Source organism: Typopeltis vanoorti, chromosome 13 (genome assembly GCF_054136105.1).
Source record: "Typopeltis vanoorti isolate ZY-2024b chromosome 13, IOZ_Tvanoo_1.0, whole genome shotgun sequence".
Taxonomy (NCBI): Eukaryota; Metazoa; Arthropoda; class Arachnida; order Uropygi; family Thelyphonidae; genus Typopeltis; species Typopeltis vanoorti.
The window spans coordinates 26,026,465-26,050,002 of NC_143561.1; the positions used below are offsets into that span (position 1 = coordinate 26,026,465).

At 33.9% G+C, this 23,538-nt stretch overlaps 1 protein-coding gene across 3 annotated transcripts in view; it reads left to right on the forward strand.

Moving 5' to 3' along the window:
* LOC150099999 (heterogeneous nuclear ribonucleoprotein 27C-like) overlaps positions 1-23,538 on the forward strand; it is a 208,040-nt gene that overhangs the window by 32,560 nt on the left and 151,942 nt on the right. For 2 of the 3 annotated variants that reach the window (XM_090402360.1, XM_090402361.1), the window contains 2 exons: positions 8,539-8,705; positions 21,230-21,274. In XM_090402360.1, coding sequence (XP_090258486.1) covers positions 8,539-8,705; positions 21,230-21,274 — 212 coding nt within the window. The remainder of the gene's footprint in view (positions 1-8,538; positions 8,706-21,229; positions 21,275-23,538) is intronic. The other variant, XM_090402362.1, reaches the window with a different exon arrangement.

A 23,538-nucleotide genomic window follows, 5' to 3' on the forward strand; every position in this document is an offset into this window, starting at 1 on the left:
TAACATAAGTATTAATAATTATTTGAAAGTTTATTTTTCACTTGGTCAGACTATAATAAATTTAGTTTAATCCTTTATCCAAGTGTGTGCAAACAAAGTTTGCGCCTGAAAGTAGTATCTTCAGGACTGGGGTAAAGTGGTACAACACCGGGCGACTCCTTGCAAAGGTGGAGCAAGCTACCAACACTCCTATCTCTGTATCTCCCATAATGCGAAACGCATCTCCTTGCGGATATGTATAATGTTATGCATTATACATATACATATCCGCAAGGAGATGTGTTTCGCGTTATGGGAGATACCGAGATAGGAGTGTTGGTAGCTTGCTCCACCTTTGCAAGGAGTCACCTGGTGTTCTAACACTTTACCCCAGTCCTGAAGATACTCTCAGGCGCAAACTTTGTTTGCACACACTTGGATAAAGGATTAAACTAAATTTATTATATTAATAATTAATTATGGCATAATCATAAAGAGTATTAGTACACTTATGTATAGGGTGTGGCATATTGACAAATATAAATTACATTTAAATTAGTTATCAATCACTGGACTAATGAAATCTTGTAGCATGTCATAGTTTCTTCAGGCAAACATCATTAAATTAATTTGTGCTGATTTTCATTGACATATCCCATTCTGATCACCAACTATATTTATAATATTATAAGTACTTACTAGTGAATGCAGACTTTTTCTCCTGTGTGCTGGTAGTTTTCCCCTCCTTTTGTACATCCTGGAGATCTTCGTAGGCTTGAGGTAGATGACTCACTATCTGCTCCATCATAGACACCTTCAATAAAAGATTTCTTAATACCAAAATTAAACAAAGTGTGTTGTCTCTTATTCATATTAGATTTTAACTCTGTATTCCTGTTACTTTTAAAAAAAATCACAGCACTCTGGTTTCAGGACGAGCACTTACACGCTGCAATACGAACTTGCAAAGAAAGTATTCAGTAGTAATAGATTTGAGAACCGGATGCAAACTATCTTCTATTTCAGTGGAAAAATTTTCTTTATACTTCCTTGCTGATGGTCACTAACATTTGCAACACAGATGTTATTTCTTCCAGTTTTGAGAACACGCCGCCCATTGTTGTTAATCGACTTGCAGGCAATTTTTAATGATCGGTCATAAACAGCAGTATTCTCTTTCCCGATTGTTGAAAGATTTCAATGTGTGAAAATTAACGATAATTCATGAATATTTCCATGTTTAAGAATATGCTGCTTGGTCACTGACATTTGTTACACAGATGTCATTTCCTTCAGTTTTGAGAACGGAGGATATGACAACAATTGTTGTAATAGGCTTGCAAGCAATTTTTATGACCCGTCATAAACAGCGGCATTCCCTTTCCCAAATGTTGAAAGGTTTCGATGTGTGAAAATTAACGATACACAGATGTTATTAGGTGTTCTGGGTCTGAGCTTTTCGACATATTAACGAATATTATTCAGAATATTTTTATTATAAAATATTTATTCATGAAAAATGCTTAGAAAACTAAAATGACAACTTCCAGAACTTCTCGCGGAACACACTTTGAGAAACCCTGAAATAGGGTATACTTTGCAGTTTTCTCATAAACTTCATTTCTGCTGTTATTAATTTTTGTTTGTCTTTGTTTTATTGTCCAGATTTTGCTTCAATACATTAAGATGGTAGGGCTAATGTATTATATACTTTTAGTCTGGTTTGTTTTTGAACTAAGTTTAGTTTAAATATAAAGTTAATTACTCCTGTTATTTTTAAATATTTTGCAATTTTTTCCTTTATCTTTTTCATATGCGATCATACATCCTAGGTAGTTAAATGAATTCACATGTTCTAAGATCTTGTTATCTATTACTATCTTAGTTCTTGCTGGATCTTGTCCTTTAAAGGCCATAGTTTTTTGATTTTTCTGTTGATATTATCATACCATAATCTTTGGCTATCTCATTTAGATCTAAAATAGCTTTCTGTAAGTTATCTTCAGAATTTGTAATTATTATTTGGTCGTTGGCAAAGAGCAGAGTGTGTAAGTTTACTGTAGGAGAAAGTTTAATTCCTTGATGTAAATTTTTACTCCATTTTATTATTATTTCATTTAAGTAGATATTAAAAAGAGTTGCTGAGAGAGGACATCCCTATCGGACCCCTTGGTTTATCTCTCTCGTATATGATAGCTCGTGATTTAATCTTATTTGTATTTGATTATTTTCATATATACTTGTGATAGCTTTTAGGATATTATTCGGTATTTGTCTTTCTTTTAATATGTTAAATAAAATGCTTCTTTTAACTTTGTCAAATAAAATGCAATATGTGTTTCTAAATTGTATTCTTTCCTTTTCTCTATTATTAATTTTAGGCAAAAGGCCGGGGTGTACATGGTCGTCCTTTTCTAAATCCATTCTGTACTTCTAAAATAAAGTTTTCGGAATATTTCATAGTTTGCTATTTAAAATTCTGCTATATATTTTGTAACAGGAATTTAGTATGCTTATACCTCCATAGTTTTTAGGGTCATCTCTACTACCTTTTTTAAAGATGGGAATCTCAATTGCTTTTTCCATTCTATTGGGCGGTTACCAGTTGAATAAATTTTATTTAAAAATAATAGGTGTCTTTCTTTGATTCTTGTTCCTGCGTATTTATATAGTTCTGAACTTAGCTTATCCTCTCCAGGTGATTTTCCGTTTCTTGTTTCTTTTATTTTCGTTAATTGTTTGCCAGTTGTCTTTTTTAAAACATTTGTCTGTCCACAGTTCTGTGTAGTAATTTAAAAATTCTTCTACTTTCAATTCAGTGTTTAATTTTATGTTTTCTTTGGTATCTGCATTTAAGTGTTTCAAAATCTTATATACATTGGGTCTTATTTTATATAAATCATGTTTCTAAACGAGAAACAAATTTGTTCCATGATTCTCTGTCTTTTTCTAACTTCTCTTTTAGCTATGGCTCTTATTCTTTTATATTCTATTTCATCTTCTAATCTTTTACTGCTTAACCATTTGTGATAGGCTTCTTTTTTTCTTTTTGATTATTTCTTTGATTGTGTCATCCCAGATCTTCAGTTTTATCCTTTTATTTAATTTTTTGGTCTTTCCTAAGCTTTCATTTGCTGCTGCATTTAGTATCGTTTTTATATTAAGCCATTCTATTTCTGTTTCTTCATTTTGTTTTATTTTATCTATATATTGGTTAATTCTTTGTTCATATAGCCATTGTACATTTGTGTCATTCTATAGTCTAGTTTTATAAACAAATGTTTCAATTTTTCTTTCTGTTCTTATTACTTATAGCCATTTAGGTGGTAATCTTAATTTTATTTTAACAAGGAAGTGGTCACTGCTTATTTCATATCCTCTGGGAACTGTAACATCTAGTAAAAATTTTGATGTCTTTTCATTTAATATAAAGTAATCTAATATTGATTTCCATCCTCTTGCTGCCCAATCAGTTTTTTACCATTCCTGTTTAGAGTATGTTCTTTGTGTATTCCTATACTATTATTAATTTTGGTGTTTCCAATTCTTGCATTTAAGTCTCCTGCTAAAATTACGTAATCATTTTTATTTATTTTATTATATATGTTTTGTAGCTGATTATAAAAATCAATATTATCCTGTTCTCTTCCTTCTTCTGGGGCATATAAACCAATTATTGTTAAATAGCCTCTATCTATTTTTATTCTAGCTTCTATTCTTTCATTCCATAATTTATAATGTTTAGAAAGAGAGTTATGAATCCAAATCATGACTCCTGCTTGTGCTCTTTGGTCTCTGTCGACTCCGCTGTATATCACATTAAAATTTTCATTTCTCATTGTTCCTTTTAATTTCTTTTTTGTTTCAGTGATTACTGCTATTTTAAAATTTCTTTCATTTAATAGTTGGTCTAATTCTATTTCTTTATATGCTATTCCTCTTACATTCCAGTTTGCTATGTGTATTATATTTCCCATAGATTCAATCTGATTATCTTTTTCTGTCAGCTTACAAGTAGAATTATGTTCTCCATGTCAGGGGACTAGCCTGACGATGGAATAGTTCAGTGGTAGGGCTGCTACCTTAAGGCTTCTCAACTAGCCTTCTTCTGAATTTAAACCCATAGGAGGAATAGGGTATATTGAAAGGGGAAAGAGTAGATTATAGAAGAATTATAGTAAGGTTTATAGAGAGGATATAGTTGTAAGGCCAGAAATTAATAATAATAATTACGTAATAATAATAAAAGTGATGTAGTCTTAGTGCTTCATTTCTAGTTACTGATTACAGAATACTGTCTAGATTTTTGTCTAACTCCAGGCAGTCCTGAAGGCGGTATCATTTTTTTTTAATTCCAGGAGGAGAAAACTAATTTTTAATTATTGGAAGTTTTTTCACTTGATTATATTATAAATTAAAGATACCGAGAAATTATATACAGTGAACCTCGGTTGTCGAACGATTCGCATCTCGAACAAATCAGTTCCCAAACATATTTTCCAAACAAAACACATACCTGTTCCCGAACAGGCAAACCGGCAACCATGTGCTCTGTGGGCTAAGATGTAAGGCGGGAGAGCATCAGTTATGCAGTAGCCTCCGCTCAGTGCCGACGCCTGCTCGAATTTGCAATGCCTTTTCTTCATTTTCTTTGTGCTTAGTTGTTTTTTCATTAATCGTTATTAAATAAGCCACCATGGGGCCGAAGAAGGATGGTGATAGCAGCAAAGCGAAAGGTTGTTAGAACCACGACACAGGTGAAAAAAGAAATTAATACAATAATTTCTCAAACATAATAAATTTTCGTCTTTATTTTATCTATTTATTGTGCATGCTCTTTTTGTGTAAGATTTTTATGCATTTTCATTGTTTTTGAATACGATTTTATGCATGAAGTACTGTTACGAAGGTTTAAATAAGCAATCATCTGGGGTTCGGAAACAGATTGATCCATTTTACATTAATTCTTATGGAAAAATGGTTTCAGTTTTCAAACAAATCGGTTCCTGAACAGCCTTTAGGAACGGATTATGTTCGACAACAGAGGTTCCACTGTTCTTGGTTTAATCCTTTATCCAAGTGTAAGCAAACATTTGCATTTGAAGAGACCTCAATAAAGATTGAAACCGGTCTGGGTAGTGAACTTTCCCATAATGCATAGCATTATACATACCTGTAAGGATATGTGCTTTGCATTATGGGATACTAAGGCAAGTGATGTGAAGTCATTACCTTCTATATACGAGTTGCCCCAGTCCTGAAAATACTTCAGGCGCAAATTTTGCTTGCTTACATTTGGATAAAGGATTAAACCAAGTATATAATTTCTTGGTATCTTTAATTTATAATTTTTAATTACATAACTCATCAGCATCCACAGTAGAATATGCATGAGTACATATAACTAAATAGGTAATTATTTCTAATTCCACTGCATAAGAATTCACTCACTCTTGGCTGTAGTGAGAAGTGGAAAGTGACTGCAGACTAATTTTTTATGAAAGTAAGGATTAAGAGTGTGGGAGGCTTCTTTTTTTAGGGAATAAATAGAGGATTTCTTTATTTAAAAAAGGATTTCCTTCTCTTTAAATATGAATGTCATTATTGATCAGATCCTTTTGCCAACAGAAATTTTAGAACATGATCATGTATTGCCAGTGTATAATTATTTATATGCAAATCATTTGTTATATAATTTTTTGGATGCTGACCAAATGGAGTTGAACTGGTAGTTTCTGACTTAGTTGATCAAATCACATTCTGTGTGTGTGTGTGTGTGTGTGTGTGTGTGTGTGTGTGTGTGTGTGTGTGTGTGTGTGTGTGTGTGTGTGTGTGTGTGTGTGGAAAGTATTTTACCTTGGGTATAATAAATGTTAAAAATACCAAGGGAAGGGGCCATTACCAACTTGACTTGTTTGTCTGTTTGCTTACTTGGGAAATGGAATAAAATCAGGTTTAAAATTGCTTGGTATTTTTAACATTTATTATACCCAAGGTAAAATACTTTCTACATTTATATCTCCTCCAGAGATTTTTATTTAATAAGGTTAAAACACCTTATGGTAACTTGTTCTGGTAAAATACTTATAAGCTCTGTATTACTGAATCTTGGTATTTCTAGCCTGGCTCCCACTGATGAGACCTCAATAAAGGTCGAAACCGGTCTGGGTAGTGGCCCCTTGCCTTTAATACAAAACATCATACATCCCCTTCTTGGAGATGTGTTTTGGCATTAAGGGTAAATATTAAGATTAGTGATCAGAGCTTATGCCACCTTTACCATGAGTTGCCTTGGTCTTGCACTACCTGTAGGATCAGCTAGACTTGCATCACTTGCAGGCATAAACTTGACTTGTTTGTCTGTTTGCTTACTTGGGAAATGGAGTAAAACCAGGTTTAAAATTGCTTGGTATTTTTAACATATATATATATATATATATATATATATATAGTCTGAAAGCATGATATATTTGTAATTGATTGTTATTGTATGATTATACAAAGTCTATAGTTTTCATAATTAAGGAACCAGAGCAGACATTGAAAGTCAGTTAACTGAAACAACCGACTTCATAATTTAAGATTGGTCATTTCTCTGATTATTCTGTTAACTGGCTAGAAAAAAGCAGTTAGTAGGGTAATTCAATGAATGCTGTGTCAACCAGATTGGTATTACAAGACCGAGAAGCACAAACAAGTGTCATTTTTCTACATGTGAATTTCTGTTCTCCTTATCCAAATACTTGCTCTTATCAAATAATTACAAGAGTTATTTGGAAAGAGGATTTTATTCTTTGTTCCATCTAAAACTACTCCAATTAAGTCTTGGTTTTACAATTGTAACGTGCAACATCTGGAGGGGGGGAAGAAACCCTCAAAGGTTTAAATGCAGACATCTGTCTCCTGATCAATTGGCATTCAAGTCTTCTGGGCCCTCAGCAAGGCTGGTGCAACTTCTGCCCTGCCTTTCTCTCTCATCCTGATGTTAGAATGGTAATTGGAGGGAGAAAACATTAAAGGACTGGTCTGCCTTGTGTTAGCAATGTTACCATCATAACATTGAAGTTACCTCCGAAGAACATCCTTTTTTTTTTAAATTTACAAGAATCCAGAAGATACATTTTTTTTTTATTTTCATAGTATATGTACAATTATTCTTGTAACTTATTCTCCATAATTGATATCATCCTATATTGTCTTAATTTTTCACTACTTATTCTATATATTTACACTACAGCATAGAAAGAAACCTATATTCAGCTCGTTCTGGGGAGGGGGTATGATAAAAGTTAGCTATCAAAGTATCCCATTGCCCTTGTTTCAATTCTCAAATCATGAAGGTTAGTTACTAGTTAACTTCTACCTGGTTATAACTTCCGATTACTGACTCCACCAACACCAGGTCAGTAATCGGAAAAGTTACTGGCTACTGTTACAGATTGCATTGCTCTTGATCCACATGAAAACTAACATTTACTCATCGATGCATACAAGCCAGTATACTTGAGATACATTCAGGAAACTAAGTAATAAGTAACAAGCTCCATCTTATTTTAGATGATGCTTATAAACTTATACGAGCTCATCCAGGCATCTGTGTCTTATGCATGGTTGCCTCCCCCAAACAGTCAAGTGGTATCTTTTACTGACTAAGAATCTGGCAGTTCATTTCAAAACAGCATTCCATTAGTTTGGTCATGTTAATCAAAACCTGTCCATAATACATTGTTTATCTTAGTGAGAAATTTAATATTTTTCCTTGTGGAAAACAGACAGCAAACTCCATAGAAGTTAATCACTTTTTGAAAAGGTAAGTAGAATTGATAGTTTAGATTGTCATATTTTCTTAAGATACGCTTAAACATGATGATCTACTTTTTTTTCCCCTCCTTCTCATATATTCTTTATTTTTTAATTGTTTCTGATCTTGTCTTTATCACTTCAGTATTACCGTAGTCTTCTCTACTTTAATATACCCATCTTTCTCTATCTAATTTAGCAAACTGAATTATTTTGAACAGTAACTTTTAAATACTGCTCTCTCCCCAGTATTTCTTGCACATGATCATGACATCACTGATTTTGGTATTTTTTTCTGTTTGGGAAAAGCTGGGTTTAAATTTCATCTGGAATGCAAAGAATCTTTTTTTTTTTTCCTCCAGCTGAAGATGAATTAGCCAGTCTCAGAGATAGAGGTGAAAATTTTTTTTTTTTTCCTCTCAGGAGTTAAATAGATGTGTCATCCTGCAAAACAGTTGGAAGACAGTATACAGACATAATATGCTGGATTCATAACTTTAGTTACTTTTGTTGTAATTCTAAACAGTAACAATAAATTTTTTTCTTTCTTGGGGTTCTTTTCATATTTCCCAGCATAAAATTCTGTATATCTAATTTTTGGATTATATACAAAATTTAATATGCAGATGGTGACTTGTTTTTTGACATATATATATATATATATATATATATATATATATATATATATATATATATATATATATATATATATATAAGTATTAAAAATTGTTTTCTAATAGATCTTTTTTGTCTTTGTAGAAAACTTGCAGAGTTATTTTAGTCGATATGGAGAAGTCGTGGATTGTGTAGTTATGAAAAGCAATGAAACAGGAAGATCAAGAGGATTTGGCTTTGTGACTTTTAAAGATTCAAATTGTGTGTCAATTGTCCTTGCAACTGGTCCTCATGAATTAGATGGTAGAACGGTATGTACTTGGAAGTTATTGAATTTAAATATATGTTGAAGTATTAAGTGTTCTTTAAACATCAATGATTACAACAGAATACACAATTGACAGTCTCTCAGTTGTTAAATTTGACTGTTTTATCATGGAATTAAGGTTTCTCTGAAATCATATTACTTGGCAATGACAAGCCATTGAGTCTGACATGTTAAGTGAAAGATAAAGTGAGGTGAAACATGCTGGTATAAGATTGTAATTTTTACGCATTTGTATTACTAAAGTACATCATTAGTCTAGGAGATAAAATGTCAGGTATGTCTTGAGATAATACCAAAAATGCAATGTTCATTTTCATAGAAAAAAAAGTTAGATAAACGAAAATAAATGCCAAAAAAAAAAAAATTCTAAACTACGGGTTTTGTTATTTTCCAAAAATTATTTAAAGAAAAGTATGAAGAATAGGCACTTACTGTTGAGAGGATTTAATATGCCACTACATAAATTAATTTGAAAAATTGCATTAAACCAATTAAAATTTTTCATTTTTGTTTAGATCTTCATGAATATATGGGCACTGTATTCCTTCACCTGGCATTTTCTGATTTGATGAATAGGACATGGTTTCAGGTTGCAGTCATTTAGATATATTCTAGCTTTTTTGTATTATAAATGATCAACAGTTTAAAGGGATAACTAAACTAATTACATTTTGGATGAATTTGCTGTAATATGCTGTTTAATCCTGAACCTGTGCAAGCTACTTTCAGTGAACATCTTTTTTTATTGGGAGTGGGGACATTACCTTTGTATTCTGGACCATCTCCTGTTCATAGTGGTCCCTAATGATTAAACCTCCAGCTTTTCATTAAAAAAAATAATAGATTCTTCTGCTTTTTTTCTCACTTAAGTCTAAATTTTCTGTTAATGATGATTGATTTTTGATATAATTATTCTTTGTAAGAGCTGAGTGAAAAATTTAAAGAACATGCAAATTCAAATTAAAGATGCTACGAAATTCTTGTTTAATCCTTTATCGAAGTTTAAGCAAACAAAGTTTGTGTGAAGTATCTTCACGACTAGGCCATGTCTTAATGACTTCACATGGATTGCCTTAGTATCCTGTAATGCAAAGTGCACCCTTTCAGGCATGTATAATGTTGTGCATTATAGGAAGGGCCACTGACCAGACTGGTTTTGACCTTGGAGGCTACATCAGTAGGAGCCAGACCCAGAAGAGATACCAAAGTAATGCAGAAGTCATATATTTCCCATATACAAGTAGTAAAAAGCTGTAACACCTTATTAAAATACTCTGGAATAGAGCAAGTTGTGGAAAAAAATTTTACTTGGTTATAAATTAAATTAGCTATCATGTACAAATAGCTTAGTTGTGAAGATTGTTCACATGCAAATGTTGTTTGCTTACACTTAGATAAAGGTTCTAGTAGCAAGGCTTATACGTTGGTCATACATAACTGGTAATTAGTTTACGGAATTAACAACGCATATAAAGTTATGTGTTGTTAATTATAGAAGTTACCTTTAATATTAATTAAAGGTAACTTTAATAAATAACTTCTATATTTCGGCAACGTCGCATTGCCATCTTCAGGAACATAAAGATATGGTATGTGCACGCAGGCACTAACAAAAGCAAATGAGGAAGAAAGCAAGAAACTAATATTGTTCCTAAAGTCCTAATGGGGCCCTCTGGTGGGCTAATTTGGTTGACTTGGCAGTTGGGCTGAAGTTCTCAAAATGTAAGTCTCCCAAATTTGGGGTAGTTTCATGCACCCAAATTTGTTGAGGTTAGGAACGTTTTTTAGAGCTGCTGAAGATTCCTTGAATAATCTCTCGTATTTAAACTTGCAGTGTATTATTTTTGTTTTCTTCCAACGAATTCTGTGGTGGGTATCTAAGGCATGGTCTGCCAGCCCAGAGCGGCTGTACTGGTGAAACCGGATGTAGTCTTTGTGTTCTGAAATCCTGATATTTGTTTTTCTGCCTGTTTGGCCAAAGTTCTTCCTCATTTGCTTGTGTTAGTGCCTGCGTGCACATACCATATCTTTATGTTCCTGAAGATGGCAACATGACGTTGCCGAAATATAGAAGTTATTTATTAAAGTTACCTGTAATTAATATACTTTATATGCGTTGTTAATTCCGTAAACTAATTACCAGTTACTTAGATAAAGGATTAAACAAAAATATAATTTCTTGGCATCTTTAATTGAATTTATAATCAAGTGAAAAAAAATTCAGGAAGTTCAATACCAGTTGAATGTCATCTTACAATTGAACTTAAGCATAATAAATACGTTTGGAAATTCTGTTAGGCACAGTGGAAGGATGAACTGACAGTTTTATAACTGAACTGCTATACAAAATCAAAATACCCTTTAATGTCTATCTATCTTCCTTAAACACAATATTCGTCCTAAAAATGTTTATGCTTTCAAAATATCATTGTGCTTCAACTGCCATTATAAGGTTGTGACTTGCTCCTTCTGCACTTCATACTCCTTAGACTTGCATATTTGCTAAAATTTCTAGTGGGTTGCATATTGCATTCAACTTTTACATCAAAGGGATTTGGCAAGACATGGCTGTCCCCCCCCCTTCCCCCCACAGAACTTGAATAGTTTTAATGGAGCATATGTACTACACATATTCCTAGAAACTTTCATAGCTTACAAATAAAAAAAAATTCATCCAGCATAACATGGACATCATCAGGGACTGTCAACTACATTCAAAACATGAATGATAAGAATGAGTAATGAAGCATTTGCCGAATGGCTTGTCTCAGTCTTAATGATGCAATATGTTGCACTATTGGAGTTCAAAGGAACAATTGTAAAATTTGCATAGATTTAAAAAAAACAAACTTTCATGGCTTGATCACTACTTACTTTCTCATTAAATTTGTCATGTATAAACCATGAAAGTGTCTATAAACCATTTCTAACTTGTTTATGGACTCTAGTACTAATTGGCCCTTTCTAAAACATCTTTTTTATTCTGACACAATGTATACAATTTAAATATAACAATTAGTTTAAAACTCTAGAATTAAATTTACAGAAGTTATTGAGAACAACCACTGCTTACCATTTCTGTATACTTTAGTCACCAGGCAAGTGATACTCAAAACATTGTGAGATACATATTGCTATACATTAATATTTGGATTAGCTTCTCTTATCTGCTTTCCAATAAATGAAAAACTCACCCATTAGCAGTGATCTGCTGCCCTTGCCAATTTGTTGTAGGCAATCTGGAATATAAGCATAAGGGAGAAAAAAAATCTCAAAATTACATAATTATGAACTAACTGGTGTAGGAAAATTGTTAGCATTACTGAGTTACATATTCTCTGTAATTAATGGAGAAATATTACAGCGCTAAAAAGAAATCAGTTGTTCTCATCATCTGGGAGACTGTCATCTTCTAGAAACAACAGCCAGAACCATCTACTTTAACCTGCACCTTACCAGAAGATACAGACACTGAACACCTGCTTATTTTGCATCTTTCTGAATTGCTTTCTTGTGATGTCCTACCCCTTAAGAATGTTCCAGAAAATGGATACCGGAAATTGGTATCGAGTTGTTTGTACACAACTTTTCTATTATTATTATTATTATTATTACAGGTATCTCCATGGAGTCAGTAAACTCATCTCAATAGACTAAACTATCAAAACAATATCTATCGTACCTCTTCTTGAATTCATTTACAGACGAACTTACAACTAAGTCAGGCAATTCATTCCACCCACTCACCACCCTCCAAGCAAAAAATCTAGTTCTTACACCCTTGTTAACCACACTTTTCCTTAATTTCCAGGGATGACCTCTTGTTCTTCCATCACTATTACACAGCTGCAATATTTCCCCTGCATCAATCTTATAAAAACCTTTTAGTAATTTAAATGTTTCTATCATATCCTATGTTCTGCCTATCAACCAACCTCCGCAATCCACAAGCTCTCAATCTATCAATGTAGGAGCATTTTTTACATCACTCACCAACTTAGTCACTCTACTCTGAACCCTCTCCACAACCTCATCTCCAAGGAATCCAGGTGACCAGACTTGAGCACAGTAATCCAAATGTGCAAGTATCAACACCTTATAAAGGGGAATAATAACCTTTTTATCTCTGGATGTTAGTGTGTTCTTCAATAACCAAGTAATCCTATGTGCAATCCTTAGCAATGTGCCCTCTAAACTTCATCTCCCTATCCACCAACACCCCGAAGTCCCTAGCCTCATCAATCTTTTGGAGTACTGTTCCATCAATGTGGTACACAGCTGGTAATCTTTTAATTCCAAAATGTATAACTTTATACTTTTCCACATTGAACTGACATCCATTACATTTTGCCAGCTTATTTAAATCATCCTGTAAACTAAGGGTCAAAGCTGTATAACTGAGAGGAGACCTCCACATAGCCTTTAAAGGAATGCGGAGAACCGACCAGGGCTTCTGACCTAATGTCCAATCCTCACCTTCTCGTGGTGCACCCTGTTGGGTATCTACCTGGATACTGAAAGAATGAGGATGGGCTGACAATTTGGGATTTAGCCGACCAAATTGTATTCTTATTGGCTTAAACCAATATAGAAAATTATGGTACAGCGAAAAAATTTCATGCCCAGTTAAACAAGGCCCCTGTTGTTTTCGCCAGGGAACCAGGGCGAACAGCGAAAAGTCAACTACTGGAACAAATCTGAAAGCGCACCCCAACTCACCATCACCAGAGTTAAAGATCGGTACTATCAACATAAGAAGCCTGAATGGCAAAGAAATGGATCTAGCTGAGGAATTAGATAAGTACCAGATCGACATAATAGGGGTGACTGAAACATGTCATGTCAGGAATGTGATGGACACTTTCAACATCAGCTTGATTTTTTTATTGCATTACCCAACTTTGCATCATCAGCAAACAACTGAATATCTCCCTTCAAGCCATTTCCTATATCATTTATGAACAAATTAAACAGTAACGGCCCGAGCACAGATCCCTGAGGCATACCACTGGTCACCTCCTCATCCTGGACTCTGCTCCTGCATACACTACTTTCTGGTATCTCTCCATGAGCCATTCTCTTATCCATATCACCAGTTTAGTATCCATCCTTATCTGCTCTAATTTGCCAACAGTATTCCATGGGGTATCCTTTCAAAAGCCTTAGTAAAATCCAGTAGTATCAGTGTGTAACCATTTCCCTTGTCCAACTCGGAATCCATTCTATTATAAAAGGTAATAAATTGCTAAGGCAGGATTGACCTTTAACAAAACCATGTTGGTCCCTATAGAGTATCATATTCTGATCCATCCATTCTTGAATTCTGTCCTTCACCAACTTTTCCAATACTTTTACCACCACTCTCGAGATGGTGATTGGTCCGTAATTAACTACTGGAGTTTTAGAGCCACCTTTATGCAAAGGAACTACTTTGCCTTCCTTCCACTCCCTAGGGACCATACCAGAGTTCAAACTTAAGTTAAATAACCAGGTAACAGGCGTTGACAATTCCTTTGCACATTCACGCAACACCCAAGCCGATGTTCCATCTAAACCTACGGCAGTGTTTGCGTTTAAATTCTACAATATACTAAGTGCCTCTGATTTATTTCCTTCAATTCTCACCTTAGTTATTGCTACAGGTACAGAGATATCCTCACTTGGGTGATAGACTTTTGAAAAGTGATCACTCAGTAACTCTACTATTACATCTGAATTGGTCACCGAAGTCATTCTTCCTTTTACTTGCCACATAGTAGAAGAACTCTTTGGCTAAGGTCTTCTCATAATCTGATTTAGCTTTTCTTACTATGCTGGTAACCTTCCTAGCTTGAGCCTTGTACTGCTCATGGGTGTACTGATCACCTTTCTCCTTGTAAATATTCCATAACATTTTCTTTTTTTGTAGATCATGCTTGATACTACTACTCATCCATCTAACACCTACCTTGTTTGTCTTCCTGACCATGGGAATACATTCTGATATTGCCTTCCTCAGATACCCACTGATTTTATCCCATGCACTGCTAACATCTTTCTCTGCAATATATTCTGCCATGGGACAGCTGTAAGCTCACTCTGAAGCTTGTTATAGTTACCTAACCTGTAGTTCCTTATATATATACTCCCTTCTTAAGAGAGGAATCCACAAATTTTGCAAACCTCCCAAGTTGATACCACATGACCGCTCTCACCAATTGGAGGTAATGAGGACACTTTGCTTATGCATATATCCTCAACCTATGACCAGACCCAACACTCTCACACCATGAGTCCCTTCAGTTATGTGCTGTTTCAAGTAATTATCTCTTAGAAGGTGTATGAATTCCATTTCCTTTTTGCCACGTGATATTTTCTTCTTCCAATTGATAATAATCACTAACCCTGCACTCATTGCACTAATTTGCTGATTCATGAATTCTATATCACCCTCCTATACCCCCTGACTTATAGCAGCAACCAACTATATATTTGGTTATAGCAGGACAGATCTTAATAAAACTTGATATCTGAAATATCGACTAAAATTTAACTCCTCTGGTAGCTTGACACATACGTATAATACCTATATGTCAGTTCCCACAGGAGTTAAATTTGTTATTGCATTGTTTTCAATTGAGCGATGAAAAAGTCATCTGCCAACTATGATTATTGAGATATTTAAAAACGTTCACTGTTAACATATGTAAAAGAACTTTTTATTCTGTATTTTTTTACATGCCATGAAAGTTTTTAATTATATCTAGTACACGTGTTCCAATTAAACAATTAAAATTATTTTCTGCATATTCATGTTGAGTGTAGGAAGCCCATGTTGTCTAGAAAATTATTATTATCTGAGACCTCCAGAGAGTCAAGGACTCATCAAGGGAGAGCTATAAATCACCCATTTATACCATCCCTTAAATTCATTTACACTAGATGCACTCACTATCCCTAAAGGCAATCTATTCCACTCACTGCTCTGTGAGAGAAAAACCTAGCTCTTACCCCTTTCTTGACTATGAACAAACTTAACTTCCATCGATGCCCCCATGTTCTCTCCCCACCTAACGAAAAATTTCATCAGTTGCTATCTTATAATACCCATTCAAAAGTTTATAGACTTCTATCATATCACCCCCTTTTTCCTGTTAACCAGAGTCTGTAATCCACATACTCACAATCTGTCCTCATAATCTAAATCCCATAATCCGGATATAATCTTTGACTCTTCTTTGCACCCTTTTCTCAGCTTCTTTATCTCCTTGGAATCCAGGAGACCAAATCTGTGCACAGTAATCCAGGTGTGGTCTTATCAAAGCCTTATAAAGAGGCAAATGACTTCCTTATCCTTATATGTCAAAGTTTGCTTCAACATAGCAGTTATCCTCTGAATTGTATTTGCAGCTTTTGCTATGTGACCTTTGAACTTCAAATTCCTATCCACCAATACGCCAAGATCCCTTGCCTCCTCAATTTCTTGTAGCATAACCTAATATAGTATGCTGCTTGAAATTTAATCAAGTCAAAGTGCATAACTTTACACTTACATTAAACTGGCAGCCATTTTCGTTTTCCCAAATTTCCAGCCTATTCAAATCATTTTGTAAGTGCTGAATATTAGTAACATCCACGATTGCCATGCTTATCTTTGCATCATCGGCAAGCAATTGCACATCTGATTTTAGACCCTGCTTGATGTCATTAATGTATAGATTGAACAATAATGTCTCAAAGATTGAATCCTGAGGTACACCATTGGTCACCTTAAATCTGGCAGAATCACACCCACTGTATACTGCTTTTTGATGTCTGTCAACCATCTCCTGATCCAAGTCAAGAGTTTATATTCCAATCCCATATTCTCCAGTTTATGGAACAGCCTTTCGTGTGGTATCCTATCAAATGTCTTAGAAACATCCAAAATTATCATAGTGTATCCATTCCCTTTATCGAATTTGGCTATAACATTTATAAAATATGAGCAAATTATGCCTTGTAGAGTATAGCTTATCTGTCTATCCATTTCTGTATGCAAGTTCTTACCAACTTCTCTCTTCACAACCACATCAGAAATACTGATAGGTCAGTAGTTTGACACATCAGTTTTTTCACCACCCTTGTACAATGGAACTATCATACATTCCTTCCATTCCTGTGGTATCATTCCTGAGCTGAGATTCATGTTATAGAAACATGTAAAAGGCCTAGCTAATTCAGCTGAACATTCCTTTAGCAAACAGGGCTGATATTCCACCTGTCCCTATAGACCAGCGGTGACCTTATTTGGCTTACTGCCCCTTTTCCAAAAAAAATTTATTCAGCACCTCCCTGGAAACTACTTTCTAAGAACTGACCAGCTCTACCTGATACATATAAAAGAAAATCATGCAAAAATCGGATCAGCAGTTCTAGTTTTAAGCGAATAAATAGATACAGAAACAAATTTGCATTTTATTATACATGTGATACAGATTTTTGAAGTTTGGAAATAAGACACCTTGGAACTGAAATTTTAAAACTAAGTCAACAAAAGAAACATAAATTGCACATAAACATAGGACAAGTTGGTGCTGAAAATTTAATAACACTATTAAAAATTTAGAAAACAACCATAAATTAAACATATGTCAAATTCACATAGAAAATAGTAAATAACGATCAGTAATATTAAAAACAATCCTAATGAGAAGGATGAGCCTGGTGTGCTGCTACCAATTTATTGATATTTGGCTCTATATTTGTCAGCAGCATTCTTAAATCACCACAATCAGCTATTTGCAGTTGGTTTCTTTTTTTAATTAAAAGATTTCTGACCACACTTAACCCACATTCCACTAAATCTGATGATAGAAATGCAATTAAAAACTTTTTTTTTTATTATAGCACACAATGCAGCCAGAACTGTTGGTACCTATTTTGAATTTTAATTTCAGTTTCTCATTTGTTGTTACTTCTCTCAGTTCCTGTAATTGTAAAGATTCTTCTGTGTTTGTACTTGAAAACGGGTCCAAAACCCATTCGGGTATTTTCATTTCAAGAATATCTTTAAATCATTGATTGAAATCACAACGGTGAGCCTCCAAGTGCTGACAATAGCTGAGCACATCTTCATCACATTTTTTCACTATTGACTGATTTGGAAACTGGCTGAATTTGCCTCGTAAGTTTCGTTTGTACAGAACAAGTTTTGACACAAATGCAGAAATAACAGCTTTTGTTTTTATTAAATTCAGCTCATCTCCTTAGAGCTAGATTTGGTTCATTGAATTTGTTAAACAAGTCAGTCAAAAGCTATGTCACTTTTGAAATGAATCAGGTTGGCTCGTAAAGAATCATTTCTGTTTTCTAAAAACTGTAGCATTGAGTCAAAGAATTTATAAAATCGATTGAAACAGGCACCCTTTGATAGCCAACGAACTTCTGTATAGAGCAGCAAGTGATTGAATTCTTCATTGTTTTCAAAACAAAGTTGTCCAAACAATCTGTCATTCAATGAATGACTTTTGATTTTGTTGACTGCTGTAAGTACATCATGTTATGACCTATGTAGACGATCACTCAGGTATTTGGCAACTAAATGTTGACGATGAATCACACAGTGTACAGTGAATACATTTGGTACCGTCTCTTTGAAATATGCAATAAAACTGTAATAGTGCCCTACCATCAGTAGCAGCTGACAAGATATTATTCAGAGGGATTTCTTTTTCGTTAAAAAACTCTTCTAATGCATGAAATGTTGATTCTCCTTTAGCAAATATTAGCAAATACAATTATTGGCAAATTTTTTCTTCTTTTATGTATTGCACATATGCTAAATGTTTCCTGGTAAAGTAGACAATTGTGTAAAATTTTAATATATATATATTTATTTATGATATATAATGAGTGAATTTATTTGTTGATTGTGTTTCCTCCTCTATGATCTTATATTCTTTCCTTGAATCTTGGCTTATGTTGAATTAGTTTTATTTTTTACATGTTATTTCTTCAACTCTAAAATTTTGTCCTATATAATTCTTACAGACTCTACCCTTATTGTTACCTCTATCCCTTGGCCGTTATTAGTGTATTGCCCACGTTTGCAAAACTCGATAGACAAAGGAAATGCCTCTGGCTAGAGCCAATTTCTTTGTTAGAATACTAGTGCTAACCCTGTTTCAAATTTCGGAAAATTTATTTGTTTACGCTGCGCCACCAAAATTCTATAGATAAGAGAAATTTCTTTATCTAAGAGCAAACACCTAGTATGGCACACGATCCTGTATCCTTTCCTTCTCTATTTCCAAACACAATAATCTAATATATTCTTATTTCGTACTGCAGTCGTGACTATCCCCCATAATTTTACGCATAGGTTCTCTTTATGAGTGGTGCATTGAGATTAGTGATCAGGCAAGTTATTTGGTTGACAAAAAAAATTTTATTCATTACTAATCAAGCAAGTTACAATTATCTTCATAGCCACTAACTTAACTAATGTTGGAATGAATGGTAAAGTAAAATAACTCGACGTAACATGGACATTCTAGTTCCCTTACATCATGAAATGTTATCTAATACTATTAAAATGGGATGTCCTTCTAATTACTTAACACCCCTAGATTATTTTCACACAATTAATGGTTCAAGAACAACCTGACAATGACAAACTAAAATATTTTTCACACTGCACCTTTCCAAGTTTTCTGACTCAGATCAATCATTCCCTATTCATGATTGAACTCCTAAAGTCCTACAACACTTCATAAATCACAATTCGAATTAGTCCCTTTTACCGTCACAATCTAACTTTCTTTGTATACAAAATTTTGAAAAAATTTCTTACTTTACGAAGGTGTCGGGATCTCACTGGCTTATACTTGCGATCATCAATTTTAATTATACGGTTCGCATTTTCTTTATCTGGTCCCTTTGATGAGATTACCTGGCTGATACGTTCCTTAGGTTCTTGCTTCTGGAAGGTAGATATGCAAATATGATCACGATTCGTTGCCTAAGATGTTCACGAAGCACTGGTGCCGATGTTGCTCCACGAGGTGACGCATTTCCTTCTCGACCTATGCTGACCTTCTGCTATGCCAAGACCTATACGCACGTTGGCATTCTACTTGGCCGCATAGCCGCTCTCATTCATCTCACTCCGACCTCACTGGAACTTCCTTTCTCCGGGAACAACTGGAACAGATCTGAGGCAAAACCCAAAAGGGAAAAGCCCCGTTTTTGTGTTGCCAAAAACTATATACTCCCTTGATGACCTTCACACGGCACCTCATTTCCTCTGCACTCCGTTCCGACGCTTCTTGTTCTTGTCCACGGGAAACCCCCCGGCGCAACGTAGATCCTTGCATACATGTTGGCTTCAGGTCATGATTTAATTTTCTTATCTTATCTTGGAGTTTAGCCTAATGTTCGCATACTAACACATACTTCACCCATTCCTAAATTGCTTCCCCCCCCCTTTTTTTTTTTTTATATAAGACATTTGACAATACAATATTCAGCAAATTTCAAATCAAGGATGTTATTATCATTTCATTTACATTCAAATTTTCTTTTATTAATATGCAAGTATTGCATCGAGAATTTAGATACTTGTTAAATCTGAATGAAAGGTAATACTTTATAAATTCTCTTTCATTCAAGATTTAATAGTTGTATAGAGTTGGGTTGTTTCTAAATACTCACATAATGAGTCTTCAACATTCTGGGCTATTTCATCAATTCTTTGTTGCACTGTATTATTACTCAAAGGAATTTTCTTGATAATATCAGAGGCAAATTTCTCTTCTACCCAATCAATGTTTGGAATATTAGTCACCCATGATGATCGCTCATTTGGTAGCCATAAGGCTAAATTGGTGATGTATTTCTTTGTCCCTGCAACTGAGCCACCAGATCTGTAGCAATTAGCCTCCACTTCATACCAGATAGATTCAAACTCACTGCTACATGGGACATTGTTATCATCACTGTTTTCTTGCGTTTGTACCCTAACTGGACTTAAGTCATCTGATATCATTAGTAGTACTCATCCTCCTCTCCTATCTCTTGTCATTCCTAAAAATGCTAGAAAATAAACTGCTTTTGGGTGTTAATATTTTGAATGGTTGTGCTGATTACTTCACATTACAAAAATTACTAGAAAGAATACATTAGTTGCTGAATAATGACATTAATAGACTATAATGGTTGTGCATTACACACTGACCTAATTTAAAAAGCATAGTGAATTCTAGTTGGTAAAAAAAACAAGTTTTATTAAGTTTAGTTGATAGCATTGCTACTGTTATATTTTTAAAGGAATTTATATTTAAATAAGTACGAAGTGTAGTGTACTGTTCTCTGTGCACTAACCATTATGAAATACCACAACTTTGACTGCACATCTGACATATTGCAAACATGCAACTGATCCATGCATGGAATGCACTATACTTTTACTTACTTTTTTAAAGTATATTAAATCTAAAATATGCTGTTCTCATTGCAGCGATCTGATTTTTTTTTTTTTTTTCCCAGATTGATCCTAAAGCTTGTACACCTCGTGGCATGCAGAAAGTAAGTGTATGTATTGTATAATTCCTTTTATGGCAATTTTTTTCTATTATTTACAGTTAATATTAACTGCTTAGATACAGCATTCGAATGCTTTCTTCTTGCAATAGATATACTTTGTATACTTGTTCTATTTTTTGTTTTTTTCTTATTTACTTCCTTTCTCCATTTTGCTAGTATTTCTATTTTAGAGACTACTAAATAATGATCTTCCTTCTATATAGAACAGTACTATGGAGAGCATAAAACAAGGGAGGTATACAAAATGATCAGAACCATTAATAGAAAGTGGCAACCAAAACAGACTACAATTAAAGATGAAAAAGGCAAAGTATTGATGAATAAAGAAAAAATTGTACAGCGGTGGACAAGATACTGTAGTGAGTTATATGAAGAAAAACTAGATTCAGATAGCGTTGGGAAACTGACTGAAGAATTGAAGCAGATATCACCACCAGGTAATGAGCATGATATGGATTTAAGAGGAGAGGTAGAAAAAGCAATAGGATGGCTGAAACACAGCAAGAGTCTTGGTAACGATAACATTACTGGAGAAGTGATTAAATATGGTGGTGAAAGTATGGTTACAGAAATGCACCAACTATGTAATATGGTATGGAAAGAAGGGAAAATACCAGAGGAGTGGGTGAAATCAGTATTAGTAACATTATACAAGAAAGGAAATAAGCTAGAATGTAAAAATTATAGAACAATTGCCTTCATAAGTCACCTTGGTAAAGTGATGATGATCATATTGACAGTAAGATTGAGAACACAATTGGAAGCATAGCTTGCAGACGAGCAAGCAGGATTTAGGAAGGATAGAACTACAATTCAACAGATTTTGACAATGAGGTTAATAGCAGAGAAAGCTAGGAGAAAAAACAAAAACATATATACTTGCTTTGTTGATTTTCAGTAAGCATTTTCAGTATTGACCAGAAAGTGATATTAGCAGTTCTCGAATCCTATAGAATTGATAAAAATACTAATAGCTATATTAAAAGATGTTTATCAGAATGCAGTCAGTTGCAGCAGTTAGAATAGGTGATGATTTGGGGAAATGGTTTAAAACAAGCAGAGGTACTAGACAGGGAGACCCAATATCACCAAGCATTTTCATCGCACATTTAGAAAGAGCAATGGATAAAATGAAAGAAGATGCCAAAGGAATATCTGTACACGGAATGAGAATTAACAATCTGAGATTTGCAGATGACATTGTTATTATTGAAGAAGACGAAAGAGAACTACAAAAAACACTGAAACTGTTAAATGAGGAAGGGAAGAGATTTGGACTTGTTATGAACTTTGAAAAAACAAAGACAATGGTATTTGGTGAGAAGAACATGAAACAAAAGATACAAGTGGATGGAACTGATATAGAAAATGTAGAACAATTCACATATTTGGGAAGTAAACTGACATATGACTTGGACTGTAAAAAAGAAAGAAAAAGATCAGGATTGCAAAAGGAAGAACAAATCTGAAGGCCATGGATAACATCTGGAAAAGTAAAGTGAACAGTCTGCAAACAAAACTAAGAGTATTGGAAACATGCATCTTCAGTGGTGTACTGTATGGATCTGAAACGTGGGTAATAAATAAGGAATCAAGAAAAAGAATTTTGGCATTTGAAAGAACTTGTTATAGGAAAATTCTAAGAATAGGATGGGTACAGAAAATCACCAATGAAGAGCTCTATCAGAAGATACAACTAAAACAGAATCTAATGCAGAAGATTATAAAATGGAAGCTGCAATTATTTGTACACATCTGTAGAATGACTGAGGACTGGAAGATAAAGACATTTATGTTTGGTATTTTGGATGGTTTAAACAGAAGAGGTAGACCATACAGAGAATGGATAGACGATATAAAAGACTGGTGTGGAATGGGTGTGCAAAAACTGCAACACTGGACAAAGAAAAGTGGAAGAAGATAGTGAAACAGGCATCAGACATCAACGGGCAGTGAGCCCATGGTTCGTGATGATAAAATAATGATCTTAAAAATTTCACTTCCTTTGTAAATATCTCTCGCACGTAGAACTAGTTTCTGATTAGTAATGATATAATCAATTATAGATCTTTTCCCTCTGCCATTCCAAGTATATCTATTTATAAATATAAATATATATATATATATATATATATATATATATATATATATATATATAAACAATGATATATATATTTATATATATATATAAATAATGATGATCTTATATATATATATATAAGATCATCATTATTTAGAAGGTATTTTACCTT